This window comes from Quercus suber, unplaced genomic scaffold, assembly GCF_002906115.3.
Source record: "Quercus suber isolate HL8 unplaced genomic scaffold, Cork oak 2.0 scaffold_840, whole genome shotgun sequence".
Taxonomy (NCBI): domain Eukaryota; kingdom Viridiplantae; phylum Streptophyta; class Magnoliopsida; order Fagales; family Fagaceae; genus Quercus; species Quercus suber.
Window position 1 is genome coordinate 62,955 of NW_027070270.1, and position 17,391 is coordinate 80,345.

At 33.1% G+C, this 17,391-nt stretch overlaps 1 protein-coding gene across 1 annotated transcript; it reads left to right on the plus strand.

Moving 5' to 3' along the window:
- Positions 1-13,013: 13,013 nt before the first annotated feature.
- On the plus strand, positions 13,014-17,328 carry LOC112037180 (UPF0481 protein At3g47200). The gene is made up of 2 exons (XM_065767723.1): positions 13,014-13,256; positions 15,965-17,328. Exons 1-2 carry the CDS (start codon positions 13,014-13,016, stop codon positions 17,138-17,140), a joined length of 1,419 nt encoding a protein of 472 aa, XP_065623795.1. The 3' UTR covers positions 17,141-17,328.
- The last annotated feature ends 63 nt before the right edge of the window (positions 17,329-17,391 follow it).

Consider the following 17,391-nt stretch of genomic DNA (forward strand, 5'->3'; position numbering starts at 1 on the left):
CAAAGACTCAGGGTGTTTGTTTTGAGGTGAAATAAGGTAGATGAAAAACTTTGGAGAGAAAATAGAAAGGAATTTTTTTTTTTTTATAATGTATTTGGTTGGGTGAGGAGGAAGGAAAATATATGGTGGGGTCCAAGTGTTTTCTTTCTGAGCCCACCAAAATGTTTTCTCCCAAAAAATGGAGAGAAAACTGGGTAGGTATAAATTTTTTCTTGACTTAGAAAAATGCCCATATGCACTTCTTCAAGTTGCCTTTATTATTATTCTTTTCTTCTCCACTAGGCAGTAAGTAACGTTGCCTTTATTTATTGTTTTTATTTTGGGTAACATTTTTTTTAAATAGAAGCAATTTTTATTTTGGGACATGATTTTTATTTTTTAATAAATTTGGGTAATTCTCTTTTTTGGGGTTATTTATCACTTTTCTGTTTTAATTGGGCATCATTCTTTAACAAGGGTATATGAATAAATTTATTCAAACTCATTCTTTTCATCTCTCCACTTTTCCACTCCCAACCAAACCAAAAGGAGAGAAAATAAAATCTTTTTTACCCTCCCACTTATCCATCCTCTTATCATTTTCTATCCTCCCACTTTTCCACCCCTCCAACCAAATGGACCCTTAAACTAGAAAAATAAGACAATAGGATAGATTGAATATCTTAGAGGAGACTCTTAGGAAGAGACTATTTCTCAAAATCAATTCCTCTAGCAAAAACAACAGAGCAAAAACATCACATCTGATAGGCCAAGAATGTATTAACCCTTTTGGTAAATTAATCAATTAATTATCTAAGTGAATTAATTAGATTCAATTACATGCAATAAGCGTGGTAGTACAAAAAAAAAATCACTAAATAACTAAATGCAGCGGAAAATAAATTTTGACATAGGTGATTTGTTTACGAATGGGGAAAATCACCGAAGCAAAACCCCACCAGGTGAATTTATGGTCACTACTCCTGAGAATCATCTATTATAAAAACAAACGTTTACAAGTCAAAGGAATCCTAGTATCTAATACCAATCTACAGTTGAACCCTTACCCCAATACCCAATTGGACTTGTGATGTAGCGGCAATCTCTCCTTTCAATGCATGAATCCCAGTATGTGACTAACCAATGATGCACGGATCCTAGTACGTGACTAACACACCAACTTGAGAAAGATGTTGGCTACAAAGTTTTGCAGTTCATCCAACAATGAAGATCAAGAAATTCCTTGGTCACAAAACCCTTGGAGCAAAGACATAGTAGTTTTTAGAGAGAATATGATGAACTAGGGCAAATTGTCTCTGGTCACAATATGCTTATAACAACAAGTGCAACAATCTTTGCATCAAGCATGATGATCCTGAAAATAATCCTTATATATGTCTAGGGTTGTGAGAAATGAAACTCTACACAAATACACATAGATATGCATGAAATCATATCTAGAAATTCTAATTTTGTAATTCTCGATAGATATAGCTTCTGTCAAGTTGCTATCGAGATCCATCATTAAACCTCGAGAGAAATGAATTTGTCGAGCTTTAATGAACAACACTTCTTCACTTGTTTCTTGGACAGATTTGCATGTCTTCAATACTAAACTTGAATTCTTGTTCCTTGAAGTACTAAACTCATCCTAGATCTATCCAATTACAAGTAAAGTATGTTTTGACAAAGGATTAGCCAATTTACATAACATATATCTCTAACAAGTCTCACATATGTCCTAACAACATCTATCTCTGCACCATGAAAATAAATTATTACAAGGAATGAAACAAATTCTAAAAATTAAAAGTAAGCCAAAATATATTCCAAACTTAAACACTTCTAAAAGAAACCATCTTCAAAATATATAGTTGAAAAAGAACAAATATGTCTAACCAATACATAATATCTAAAAATCAAGCACAATCACCAAATACGTTAAATCAACTAATGAATAAAGAAAGAAGCTTTATTTATCTACCAATAAAACTACATCATACTAACCACTTTTAATCTAATCCAAAATAACATTTATTTAACAAAAAAAGAAAAAAAAACCCTTTACTATATTATTAGTGCATCCATTTTCACTTAAGCATCTTATCAAACAGTACAAGTTTCCTTTCTACATATGAATGTATGTGTCAATTTAAGGGGAAAAAAACACATGTAAATAGAAAAATTTAGAAACTAAAACAAAAGAGAAAGAGAAGAAAACTTTCTTGCAAAGTCCACATTAGAAGCAACGAGAAAATTTCTGGCATCGGTGGTTGGAAACAATGAGAAGGAGAGACGATTTTAGGTGTTTTCTAACGAGAAAAAAGTCGGTCTTGTTAGAACTAGGTGTTGGGAATTCAACCGAAATTCCAACATGTGAGAAACAAAAAAAAAATAGAGAAAAACACACGCCAAAGAAAAACAATCACACACACAAGACTGCCTCCCAATGTTGCTTTCTAAGCCTACTCATGAATCTGCTTACAACTCCCACTGCATGTGCAATGTCTGGCCTTGTACACACCATAGCATACATTAAGTTGCCAATAGCTGAGGCATAGGGCACCTTGCTCATATGGTCCCTTTCTTCTTCTGTCTTCGGTGACTGTTCTTTGCTTAATTTGAAATGACTACCCAAGGGTGTGCTCACTGGTTTAGCTTCATTCATGTTGAACCTACTGAGAACTTTCTTCACATATTCTGACTGTGAAAGCTTCAATGTACCATTAGCTTTGTCTCTAATGATTCTCATACCAAGGATTTGCTTTGCAGCTCCCAAATCCTTCATTGAAAACTGTTTTGACAATTGCTTATTCAGAGTATTAATCTCCTTAATGCAAGACCCTGCAATAAGCATATCATTCACATACAATAGTAATATGATGTAAGAATTGTCAAAAAATTTAACATAGCAACAGTGATTAGCTTCACATCTCTTGAACCAAATTCTATGTATAAAATTGTCAAATTTCTTGTACCACTGTCTAGAAGCTTGTTTTAGGCCATACAAGCTCTTTCTCAGTTTGTAGAATAGATTCTCTTGTCCCTAAACAATGAACCCTTCTGGCTGAATCATGTAAAGGTTTTCCTCTTTTTAAAATATGATAACTAGCAGATATTTTAAACAAAAAAAAAAAAATAGATCTTGGAAATAAAAATACATCGAAAACATATTCCAATAATAAAAAAGTATCAACAACAAATGATATGAGCATTTAAAAAAAAAAAAAAACATTTATTCATGCATTACCAAATTAAAAGAGATAAAAGAAGAAAAAATAAAGAAAAACTACCTCTTGCGTGGATGTACTTTTTCTTGAGAGAATATTTTAGGGTTCAAAGAAATTTATGCAATTATCTTTGAAACCTAAAAATCCTTGCTTACAGAAAAGAAATTCTTAAGACTAAAGCCTCCAGAACCTGTTTAATGTAAGAGAGAAAATACTAGAAAGGTGAGTTAGAAAGAGAGGAAATCTAATAGCTTGAAAAAGTGTGCTCAATTTTGAGATCCAATCTCTATTTATAGAGGTTGGGAGGTTCAAAAAATATCTAGACAATTAGAATACGAATTGGGATGCGTCCTTATCACTAAAAAATTAAAAATGATGTGTTTTAACCTAATCCCAATGCCCTTAGGCCGAGGCCCAAATGTGTGCCATTCGGCACTCCAAAAGGGCCGAATGGTACTTTTGGGTGCCAATCCCGCTTTTGAGTTTTAGTCCGTTTTGGACTCCCTTTTTGAGATTTTTTGAGCCAGGACTTGCACTTAGACGCATTTTTTAATTCGTATTCTAAAAATTAGACTCTTTTATGGATAATTCAGGTCTTTTCAATGACAATTATCTTGTAGATAAATACTCTAAAATAAATCTTGATAAAGTCTAGATTATCTACAATTTTATTGTAATCCAATTATCCCTTTTATTCCCATGCAAGCAAGCCTATTTTTGACACTAACTAACAACCAATTACAAAATTATTTAATTAATTTTAATTGTTTAGCCAATCATAATTAATTTAAATTAATCGTGCATGATTGATTTTACTTAGACACAATGCATGCTGATTGTGCAAACTTGATCATGCGATATCTTTCGATCTGACTGTTCGATTTGAAAACCAAGCATAGCGTCACGACTGTTAGAACCTCAAGATCATTTTTATGATAATCAATGAACAATTAATGCATGTAATGCAATCATGATTTTTGGGTACATAAATGGTCATTCCAGTCATCTTCCTTGATTAAATCATGGGTGAAAAATTGAGATTGTTCTCAAGTCAAACGTGTGGATGGGTATGAGTGGAAGAGATAACAACAGTTATTTCCCTGGGAATCCCCTGTGGAATATGTGCTTCCCTTTTGCTGTTTGGTTTATTTGGAAAAGCAAGAATCAGGCCGTGTTTTCTAGAAAAGTTCTAAACTCAAAGCTAGCTTCTGAAATAGTTAATCAAACTCTTGAATTCATGCACTATGTGCACTTGCCAAGAAACCTCGTCCATAAAGTTGTAAAAAGAATTCGTTGGGAGAGGCTTCATTAAGGTTGGATGAAGTTTAACACTGATGGATCTTTTGTTGGCAATTTGGGTCTAGCTAGTAGTGGGGTTATTGTGAGAGACAACCAAGGCAGGTGGATTTCAGGATTTCTAGGCGCATTGGGACAACTAGTAGTTTTGTGGCTAAATTGTGGGGTCTTAGGGATGGGTTGATGCTTTGCAGCAACCTTAATATCCTATCTCTTATAGTTGAACTTGACGCTAAAGCTATTTTGGAAGTTTTAAGTAAACCGGATTATGTAAATAATATAGTTTCTCCTATTTTGGATGATTCCAAGCTGTTGGTTTCCCGGTTCCTTCAGATTCAGTTTAACCATTGCTATCGGGAAGCAAACCGATNGTGCTACTGATGCATTCTCTGCCATCTCCAAATTGAATAGTTTCTTCATTAGATGCACTTTGTTGTTTGCTGACGGCTTTTCATACATACCAGACAAAGCGTTCATCAGATCTGCTGTGGTCTTCTCCTTTACAACATTGTGTGCAATAAACCTAGACAGAGTTAACCTGATAACTCCCAGTACTTGTCTGTCAAGAAGAGTCCATTCATCAGCTTTCATCACCTCAGGTTTTGTCCCTAAAAGAGGCAGGTGCAATTTCCTCCCATAGAGATAATCTTCAATCTGCATCCTCCAATACGCGAAGTCTGTGACATCAAATTTTTCTATTCCAGACGCCTTTCCTGCTTCCTCTGCCATTGCTTGCACTCAAAACTAACCCTAGGCTCTAATACCAATTGTTGCCCCTGAACCCCCAGGAGGCTTGTCCATGAGCGCTCCGGCTTGGGCCTATCGGCCCAAGCCTCCGCTCCATGAACAAAGTCTCAGTAAATCTCCCATTAAAAAACCACGCAACATTATTCGGGTCGACAAACTGGATCAAACAAAACTAGACTCCACAAAGCCTAACACTAAGAATGATCGGTAGTGTGTCTACTTCTAGCAACGATGCTAGGCAGTGGCTGTCAAGGTTCGGAGTTAAGAGAGAGAAGATGGAGGTGCTAGTGTGTTGTGGTGTTGTGATAGAGAAACAAAGAGAGATGAAAATTTTGATTTTGTAAAAGGGAAAAAGCAAGAGTTAGTGGTGAGATTTTGAAATTTTTAGGGGCATTTTTGCCTTTTTCTGTAATTGACCTGAGTATGCTGACCTATCATTTTAATACATGTATCAATTTATTATTGGACTTAGAAACTCCACATGAATGCCAAGTTGGAGTTTTAGAAACAACATATACTTTCTCATATATATACGTATATTATACAAGTACTTTGCTTTTTTAGGAGGACTACTTTACCTCTTTGCCTTTTATATTAGTGGGTTGGAAAGCTAATATGCTCTCACTGGCAGGTCGCTCTATCTACATCCAAGCTTCCTCGGTGGCAATTCCCTCTTATGTTATGTAGTGTGCTTATCTTCCAAGGAGAGTATAGGATGGTATAGATCGATTGAATAGAAATTTTCTGTGGGGTACCTTGGAATCTCAAAAAAGTAATTCATTGGGTTGGATGGCAAAAGGTGATTGAATCTAAGGAGGAAGGTGGTCTTGGGCTGCAAACAGTGAAGGGAAGAAATATTGCTCTACTTACTAAGCTAAACTGGAGGTTCCATACCAAGAAAGAAGCACCATGGGCCGAAGTACTAAGACTAAAATACTGCAGCAACAGGGGAACTAAAGCCATCAATGCTAACATGCTTCTCTGTTCTCAGATATTGGCAGGAGTTAAAAAAGGTAGGGGAGTCCTTAACAAGGGCAGCATGTGGATGGTGGGGTGGGATAATAACATAAAATTTTTGTGTGGTAATTGGACAAATAAGGGCTTGTACACCATCTAATTCACGGCCCCTTAACCTGAGAAGCAACTCAGTGGGAGGTAAAGGACTTTATGCTAGATTTCTGGTTGGGATTGGGATTGGATTCCTTTTGTTTTTCTCATAGAAATTAAATCAACGATCCAAGCTACTCTTTCAATCACTAGCAGATAAAGTGATAGACTAGCTTGGGTGGGTAATTCGAGAGGTAGCTTTGATGTGAAGAGTGCCTATAAAATTGTTGTGGACACCATATCAACCCCTCCCTTATCTGTTGGTTGGACATGGAAAATGGAGACTTTGCCTAGAATTAAAACCTTTCTTTGGAGATGTGCGCATAATAGTATTGGAGTGAAGGAATGCCTCATAAGGAGAGGAGTTGTGGATAAAGATTCTTGCCTCACTTGCCGAGGAGATTTGGAATCAGTCCTGCATGCTTTGTGTGAGAGACTGGGGAAAATTCCATGGTTCTCTCAAAAAAGAGATTTGGGTACTTTTTAGGGCACCTCTCTTTTTGGGTAAGTGGGGTGGAGTTGCCACTTAATTTTTTATATAAAAAAGGGAAAAAACTAAATACAAAATACATGACTAAATTGTTCTATTCTCATTGATTGAGTAAAAAAAAGTACACATTTGATAAATTAGGTATTACATAGCTTTGGGTCCTAGTTACAAACTGCCAAAGAATTACATAACTCTTTTGTCCTAGTTACAAACTACCCAAAATAAAAAATAAAGATATAGCCTAGGTCTAACTATCCAAATACACTAAATTCGGAAGCTAGGTTAAGGACTAGGAAGGTGTTAGGCATCCATTCCACCTAGATAGAGTTTGGTCTTCTAGACTCTCATGACCAATGTACCCCTTTTATGCATAACATGAATGATATGTTGCACACATGAAACATTGAATTAAACTAAGTCACATAGATCCATTTTATGAATGTGTCCTCTTCCTTGTCAATTATTCAGGTGATAAAAAAAAAAAATTTGAATTTGGTTTAGAAAAATCAGATTTTCTTTTGTATATGTAAAAATAATAATTTTTGGTAAAGAAAAGTCAGATCTATGTTTATTAAATAAAATAAAGTCTTTTGGTTTTTTTTTTTTTTTTTAAATTAGATATGTTTTTTAAAATAGAAAAATTGGTTTTTGGTTTGTATTAAAAAAATCATAACGGTTTTAAATTTTTTTTTTTAAAAAAAAATCAGATTTGTAGAAAAGCTTTAAGAAATCAAATCTCTGTGTGTATTTTTTTTTTTTTTTTATGTGAAATAAAGTAAGAAAAAGATGTTTTAGAAGAAGACTATATTCATGAAACAAACCTATACTACATACATCAGACAAAACAAACAAAACTACTCATGACTTTCTTTTTCTTTTTCTTTTTCTTTTTTCAAAATTTGCTTTGTTAAAAAAATTCAAATCTACATTTAAAGACAATATAGATCAATTTTTTGGATTCAAAAAATTTAGATTTGTATCTAAGGAAGATACAAACCAATTTTTGTTAAAAAATTTAGATCTGCATGTAATGAAGATGCAAATCAGTTTTTTGATTGAGAAAATTCAGATCAATATCTAATGAAAATAAAAATCTATTTTTTGATTGAGAAAATTCAAATCTGTATCTAATGAAGATGCAAATTAGTTTTTGATTTTTAAAAATATGATAACAAGCAGATATTTTAAACAAAAAAAAAAATAGATCTTGGAAATAAAAATACATCGAAAACATATTCCAATAATAAAAAAGTATCAACAACAAATGATATGAGCATTTAAAAAAAAAAAAAAACATTTATTCATGCATTACCAAATTAAAAGAGATAAAAGAAGAAAAAATAAAGAAAAACTACCTCTTGCGTGGATGTACTTTTTCTTGAGAGAATATTTTAGGGTTCAAAGAAATTTATGCAATTATCTTTGAAACCTAAAAATCCTTGCTTACAAAAAAGAAATTCTTAAGACTAAAGCCTCCAGAACCTGTTTAATGTAAGAGAGAAAATACTAGAAAGGTGAGTTAGAAAGAGAGGAAATCTAATAGCTTGAAAAAGTGTGCTCAATTTTAAGATCCAATCTCTATTTATAGAGGTTGGGAGGTTCAAAAAATATCTAGACAATTAGAATACGAATTGGGATGCGTCCTTATCACTAAAAAATTAAAAATGATGTGTTTTAACCTAATCCCAATGCCCTTAGGCCGAGGCCCAAATGTGTGCCATTCGGCACTCCAAAAGGGCCGAATGGTACTTTTGGGTGCCAATCCCGCTTTTGAGTTTTAGTCCGTTTTGGACTCCCTTTTTGAGATTTTTTGAGCCAGGACTTGCACTTAGACGCATTTTTTAATTCGTATTCTAAAAATTAGACTCTTTTATGGATAATTCAGGTCTTTTCAATGACAATTATCTTGTAGATAAATACTCTAAAATAAATCTTGATAAAGTCTAGATTATCTACAATTTTATTGTAATCCAATTATCCCTTTTATTCCCATGCAAGAAAGCCTATTTTTGACACTAACTAACAACCAATTACAAAATTATTTAATTAATTTTAATTGTTTAGCCAATCATAATTAATTTAAATTAATCATGCATGATTGATTTTACTTAGACACAATGCATGCTGACTGTGCAAACTTGATCATGCGATATCTTTCGATCTGACTGTTCGATTTGAAAACCAAGCATAGCGTCACGACCGTTAGAACCTCAAGATCATTTTTATGATAATCAATGAACAATTAATGCATGTAATGCAATCATGATTTTTGGGTACATAAATGGTCATTCCAGTCATCTTCCTTGATTAAATCATGGGTGAAAAATTGAGATTGTTCTCAAGTCAAACTTGTGTGGATGGGTATGAGTGGAAGAGATAACAACAGTTATTTCCCTGGGAATCCCCTGTGGAATATGTGCTTCCCTTTTGCTGTTTGGTTTATTTGGAAAAGCAAGAATCAGGCCGTGTTTTCTAGAAAAGTTCTAAACTCAAAGCTAGCTTCTGAAATAGTTAATCAAACTCTTGAATTCATGCACTATGTGCACTTGCCAAGAAACCTCGTCCATAAAGTTGTAAAAAGAATTCGTTGGGAGAGGCTTCAATAAGGTTGGATGAAGTTTAACACTGATGGATCTTTTGTTGGCAATTTGGGTCTAGCTAGTAGTGGGGTTATTGTGAGAGACAACCAAGGCAGGTGGATTTCAGGATTTCTAGGCGCATTGGGACAACTAGTAGTTTTGTGGCTAAATTGTGGGGTCTTAGGGATGGGTTGATGCTTTGCAGCAACCTTAATATCCTATCTCTTATAGTTGAACTTGACACTAAAGCTATTTTGGAAGTTTTAAGTAAACCGGATTATGTAAATAATATAGTTTCTCCTATTTTGGATGATTCCAAGCTGTTGGTTTCCCGGTTCCTTCAGATTCAGTTTAACCATTGCTATCGGGAAGCAAACCGATATGCAGATGTGTTCGCTAAAATGGGATTTGATCAGGATCTAGATTTTATTTCTTTTGTTTGTCTGCCAGTGGACATTTCTATATTTTTTGAGCAAGACCTTAATGGTATGTACTTTAACAGGAGGTGTCTTGAACCTACTGTAATTCCTTAGTTTTTTTCAATGAAATGTCTTTTAACCCAAAAAAAGAAGAAGAAGAGACAAGTGTCCGATTTTTGGGACATATCCAACTTGTGACTCCCGTGCACTACTTTAACTAGAGCACTAGAGCTGAGCATTATCTAAATCCTATAGATAATACTAAAAAATAAAAAATAAAATTATAATCCCCATACAGATATATATCAGGTGATCCAAGGGCGAATCTAGGATTTCAAGCTAGGGCCGTAGTATAAGAAGAAAAAAAAAAATCTAAATAGGTATCCATATAGTACTAACAAACTATCAACCAAGATCAATACACAAAATCATTGTTTCTTAATACATTAAAATGCAATCATTTACGAAAAAAAAAAAAAAATAAGTTTCTTAAGAGCATCAACTGTTACAAAAAAAAAATTATTTTCACAAAGTAAAACTTACTTTTGCTATTTTAATATAACATTTGAAATATCTCACACAATAATGTTTTTGGTACTTAGTATTCTAAATACTAAATATTTACCATATAGAACGCCTAATACTAGTATTCTAATACTAGGCTGACTGAAATTTTTTATTTTTATTTTAAAAAAAAAATTTGTTAAGTTTTTGAGTTGAGTTAGGCTAATTTAAATGCCAAGAAGGCTAAATTTTTGGAAGAGTGGGCACAATTTAAAAAAAAATATATATATATATATTTATATATATAAAATAAAAAATAAAAAGATCCCCCGGCCCAAAAAAGAGAAAAAGGGGAAAAAAAAATATTTGGGCTCCATCCCCGAGGTAATCGTTTATTCATGAGGGTCAAAAAGGTTTATGCTATACCGGTGAAAAAAGTGTATGGTGACAAATAGAAATAAATATAATAATACAATGATGCTGGAGTAGCTGCCAAGTAGTATTGAAAAAAAAAAATTTAAAAGTAAAAAAAAAAAAAAAAAAAAAAAAAAAAAAAGAGCAAAAGAGAATTTTGCTATATGATATCCTGGAGAGAGTATATGTAACTTTATGAATAAAAAGGGAAAGCAAGCATAATTCATCTATAAGACATTCTCATGCCTTGCTCTTTAGGGACTTACTATTCTAAGCTGGAATTTCAAGCTTAATTTTAGTATTGTAGTTTTTTTTTTTTTTTTTTCTCTGCAATGTTCAATAATAAATGGACGTAATATGATAACACTTAATATGTCATCTTTTATAATTTTTAACGTAGTAAAACTCTTTATCTATTGGTTTGCAAATGGGAGCAACAATTTCAAACACCATATTATTGTAATTTGACAAACTACTTGGCATAGTTCCGTCCCATGATATGCTGGTTATTGTCGTAAAATTAAGGGTAGCCACTTGACTGAAGGAGAGTGCAACTACTTGGCACAACAAAAAAACTAGTCACTTGATAGATAAAAAATAAATTTTATTATTGTAGGGTTAGGATTTGTGGCCCAAGCCCAAAACAATGAATTTGTAGAGAATTGGTGAAAGAGCTAGGTTGATTATGGAATCGACAACAACTAATCACAACCCTCAAGTACAAACCAACATGAATTTACACGTAAATAATGGGTGTCCGAAGAGCTATATATTATTAATTATGTGGTGAATACAGATCTTAGGGTTACAATAAAGCTCTTATTTTTTTTTCCTCTCTCTTATTTTTCTCTCCCCCCCTTTTTTCAGGAGCTTCTTTCCTTTATATAACCTCCCTTCTCCTCATCTTCATTGTCCACTTGTACCTCATCTGTGAGTCTACTTGAGTATATGTCATGTCAAGCATCTCTTTTAGCTTTGTGTGAGTGGCGGTAGGTGAGGATATATTGTTCAGAGGTTTTCTCCACATAAATGCGGTCAGAAAAGTTGCTGCAGAGCATTAACGGTGGTAGATATTTCTTTATCTTTATCATCTCCAAGTATACTCAAAACTTATCTTGATCAGGAGGAGTCCTTGGAAGATCATTTTAACATTTTATACGTTCAATTGATTCATACTATTCGCGTTAGAGGAGTATAATCTCTTCGGACAGAAGGCGACCTCTTCGGATTGTAATCGCTTTTCTTTATGGGGGTCCCTCTTCTAGATGAGCCTTGCCCTTACCATCTCCTTCTTTTCGGACGCACAGTAATCCTCACATGGGCTCTCAGCCCACTATGTTAGATTGGGCCTTTTTTCTCCCACAATTATATAGTACTAATAGTCCAAGTGCAGAAATTATTCAAGTATTGTATATAAAATATGAAAAATTATTTCAATGAATATATTGAAAAATAAAATAGACCGTAAAAATAAAAGAAAAAATTGCTTTATATTACATGTCAAATGCGCCTCATGTAAGTGTAAATTTTTCATTAAAAAAATGATATTAGACTAGAAAATTCTTGAAACTGTTGAAGAGTTTTGGTTGAAGTTTTGACTTTTTTTAAACATTGGAGATACACTTATACTGAATTATTTTAATGTCACATGATGAAACTATGTTTTACAACTGATGAAACTTATATTAATGATTAAGTTTAAATTTTTGTAATAATTGGTAATTTATCATGGAATTAGAGTATGAAATCCTAAATATGATCTCTGTATCCTTTCTGCTTAAGCTGCTGGGATTGACAATCAATCATTTATCAGCATCTAAGTGTTTTGAACTTGGTAACTTGGTAAGGGGGTAAGGTCACTGGACCCTTATCCACTGGTTGGTAGGTGGAATCATAGCAAAACTTTACAAAAGTAGCTAGATATACATATATAATACCAACCCTGCTGCATAAAGATAAAGGTACAATCATCATCAGTTTATTGAAAAAGTACGTAAAATCTCAAATTCTAAAAACCCTGTTTTATAAAAGGTGAAAATAGTTTTGTTCGTTCTCACGTAAGTTACTAGTGCACAAAAGTGTTTGCATTCGATTCCAGACTTGGCATATGAATAAAGTTAAAAGACTAACTGCTTCAAGCTAACGTTTCCATTTTTACTTAGCATATATAATTAATGTTTAGTATTTGATCAATACGGTTATCATACTAATAGTTACCTTGTTTTGGTAAACACTCACCAAAGCCATAATGGGGCAGGTAACTTCCATGGAGGAGTTTCATTCAAGAAAAGTTGAAATAAGAGAAACTGGTGAAGCAAGCAGAGGACATGATCAACCTGTCAGTGTTGATGTTGCCAAATGGGAGCGGAGTATTACAATCCAAGAGAATGAGATATATAGTACCAGTTTCGAGAAAGAGAACTTTAAGAAATTAAAGGAGGCGCAAGTCAAAGGGAAGAATCGATGGACTACAGAACCAAAGATACAAAAGGTTGTGTTAATTTGTGCATTTAATCAAAATATAATAATTCTTTTTTTAATGTAGTTCTATATCCTATCAAAAAAATTGCATGTTGTCACAAAATTTACTAAGAAACTTTTGACCCCATTATGTTAGACTAGTTGTTACAAAATATTATACCCACTATCTTGTGATTTATTTCACCATTAGTTTGTCATTTAATTCCTTATTTAATTTATTTGTAATTAACCTATTTATATAAAAGAGTCTTGACATTCTTGATGCATGTATACCAGCTCCAAGTATTGGTCACTTAGGCTTTTTCCTAAGGCAGGCATGGCAAATAGATCGGGTCATGTCGGGGTTCAGATTGAAAATGGTTTTGAGCTGAAAACAACTCATCATAATTAGCAGGTTAGAAAATGGGTAGAGTTGAGTTCAGGTAGGCCCATATTTTTCACTTTTAAAAAAGATTTAGAAAACATATATATGCCACTTGGTAATATATTTAGACCATAAATATACTAGTATTAGTGTAGTGAACATAAACTTTTTTCCTAAAAGAAGCAATTTTGGCCTTAGATACTCCCGGACTTGTGTCCCTCATTTGTATATTGTCCTACTAGCTATCACATATATAATCACAATATGTAACTGCGTAACACATTGCAAGCCTCTAGCATTTTCTAACCACAATCTTACTCTTCCATTTTGGAAAAAATTATCAACACTCTTTAAATCCAAAAGTACACCTATTTATTTTGAAATAAGTATCATTTTCGTTCCTATGAATAAAATAAAAGTTCCCACCATATGGGGATAAGGACAAGTAGGACAAAGTTATGAAGAAAAAGAGAAGATTTTACTATGAACAATTTATCTTAGTCGAAAGCTAAATTATATTACAGGAGAATGAAAATAGATAGATGTTGGAATACAAAGGTAGAGGACAATAAAAATAGATAAATATTCTAATTCTCTTGCAAATACTTGGATGTCAAAAACAGTAGCTTTGGTCAAGGTCCACATAAATACTTCCACAATCATTATACAACTTCTAGAAAAGCAGATAAGAAAAGAAGCTAAATACTCTCACTCTTTATATAGTGAACCAAATGATAATAGTTTCATAGAAGAAGCTTAGCTAAGTCCAAATTTAATAATCCTCCAACCTGGCGCCTTCTCTTTTAAGGAAAGAAAAAAGAAAAAGGTTGACCCAAAAATAAAAATAAAAATGGATTATATAAGAAAAAAAAAATGGATTGGTTTACAAGTTAATTAGGTTGGATCGGGTCATGGGTCTACTTGTTTTTGCTTTGAGTAAAAATATTCATGTATAAGTTAGGTCCAATTTCGCCACGTCTAGCCTAAGGCCCCCACTAGATAAAGCTCCCAAAACTGTAGTTTTTATCACTATAAAATAGATGACTTGTGTGCTCTCTCCACTACTCAGGAAGGTTCCCAAAATTGTGGCTCAATAGAAATCCAATTAATTTGAAACTCTAAGTCATAGCAATATATATTGTAAGCATGTCGAATTATTATTGATTATCAATTGCATCTAATAGTTTCAGGTATCAATTTTTGTAAGCCAAACTCCCACAAGTTATATTGTCAATATAAGACACAAAATCTCCCATATGGGCACACACCAAATAACAGTCGCTCTATTTTTCAATACAAAAATCAAAGTTGAGAATTAGATTTTAGCTTTCCTTCATCATGCATCACCTTACCCAAGGTAATGATTTTTTTTTTTTGAAATAAATAATAATAATAATTTTCATCTCATTTTGATAAATTTTATACCTAAACCGTGTATTTTTAATTATTCTCTATCTAAAATTAATATTGGCATAATTGGTATTAATTCATCATTTAGTTATGTGTTGATTCGCCTTTACTTAGGCATCTTGAGGCCATTGGGTGATTCCATTTTAAGGTGAGGGAATAGTGCCTTTATTCTATTAGAATATATTTTTGTACGCTTTAAAATTTATTTATCATTGTCATATTATAATTTTATATTGTAGATATGTTTCTTTTATTATATGTTCTTTTACTACTAGAAAAATAATCATAACAATGTTGAGACATGAAATGTCATAATTATTGGCTATATAAAAATATTAGTTTTTTTTTTCCAAATGTATCTATTACTTGTAGATTTTTACTTACAAAACTTGTTATAGTCGTTTTTGTAAAGATTAAAAAAAAAAATTGATACAATCGTACTTAAAATTACTATTTCACAACAAGATTAAGTAGATCAATCAGAAAGATTATCAACTAAAAATACAAAAAATGAATTATGAATTTTTTGCATTGCAAAAGGCAAGAATTTATGGGTCTTAAATTTATATATATAATATTAAAAGTTAAGATTCAAATGTAGAAAAATTCTAACTTAAAGTTGTTGCCTTGAGCGGGAAAGTATATGGAGCCATCCCGGTATACATAAAATGTAAAAGAAATAAAAGAAGAAAGATATAAAGAGTGAGTAATTCTTGTATATTATATATATTGTGGGGAAAAATATATATTTCTTTATTGAAACTTTTGTTGTTTGGTACAGTGTAGACTCATGTAGTTATTTATTTATTTATTTATTTTTATTTATTGAATCAGGCTCTTGTATAACAACATGTTACATGTATAATAGGAGTATTATTTACTGTAATTTACTATATTGTTGTCAATTATTACTTTGTTAATTTCTAAACTGTGGGAACCATCAGGTACTATTGTTGCGAGATCACAAACATTTCCAAAAGTACTGTGAGCCAGGGGTGGTATCAATCGGTCCTATCCATCATGGCAATCCAATGTATCGATTAGCAGAGGAATACAAGCTTGCATTGGCAGAAAGCTTCATTGAAGAAAGTGGCAAGACTGATAAAGAATTGTATATGGTGATTAAGAACAACATCGAGCAACTAAGGAAGTGTTTCGATGAGGAGGTGATTCACAATTATAATGATGAAGCCCTTTCATGGATGTTGTTTGTGGATGGTTGTGCAACACTGAAATTCATAGACTCTGTTGTTGAGAAAAATGTCAAAAGGTTCCAAATTAAAAACGGTCAAGTGGCCTTTGTGCAACGGGATTTATTCTTGTTGGAGAATCAACTCCCATATCAAATTCTCGCCGATCTTATCGAAAATAGTAATAAGAGTGAAAAATTAAGGGAGTCGGTCCAAATTTTCATCGATATGCAAAGCATGACAAGAAAAACACAAGAAAAGCCACCCAATAAAAAACCAGTTCATCTTCTGGATCTACTGCGGAACAGACTTCTAGGCTGCACTCTCATAAGTCATGGAAATAACTCTGACCAAGAAGATTGGCATTCATTTCGCAACGTGCAGGAGCTTAAAGCAGTAGGAATTCATTTGAAGTCCAGCAAGGATAGATGCTTGGGAAACATAACCTTCTCCCTGAAATGGAAATTCTACGGCGGAATCCTTAGTCTGCCTCCAATCACAGTGAATGACTCAACCGTACCCAAGTTCTTCAACTTAATGGCTTATGAGTTGTGTTCGGATTTTAAAAATGACTATGGAGTCACATCTTACATATCCTTCCTCGATTCACTCATCGACGAATCCAAAGACGTTATAGACCTTAGGAAAGCAGGCATACTTCGCAATTTCCTTGGCAGCGATGATGAAGTGGCTCAAGTCTTCAACGAGATAGGCACCGACTTGGTTCCTAACCCTGAAATATATAAAGATGTCAGATGCAAAATCCAGCAATACTACGACAAGAGGAGGATGCCCTGGATAACTGAAGTCATTCACGACCATTTCAGCAACCCGTGGACGGTAGTGGCTTTCATTGCCGGATTATTTGTACTCATTCTCAGTGTCTTACAGACCGTGTACTCTATGTTGGGTTATTATCATCCAAAATGAGACCAGAGGTATTGAAAATTTGTTATAGATTCCCTTTGGTACGTCCTATGTATGGCTATGTCATTCCGTTTGTTTACTTTCCTTTTGTCGAACTCCCATGTTCGTTTAAATAAGTCAGTGTGGACAATGTACTTGATTCTTCATTTAATGTAATGTGTGTTTGAGATAAATATAATATATATCTGCTAGAATTTTATATGTGAGGAGGGTTGAGAGTATTATGTAATAAAATTTGAAGATGAATAATTGAT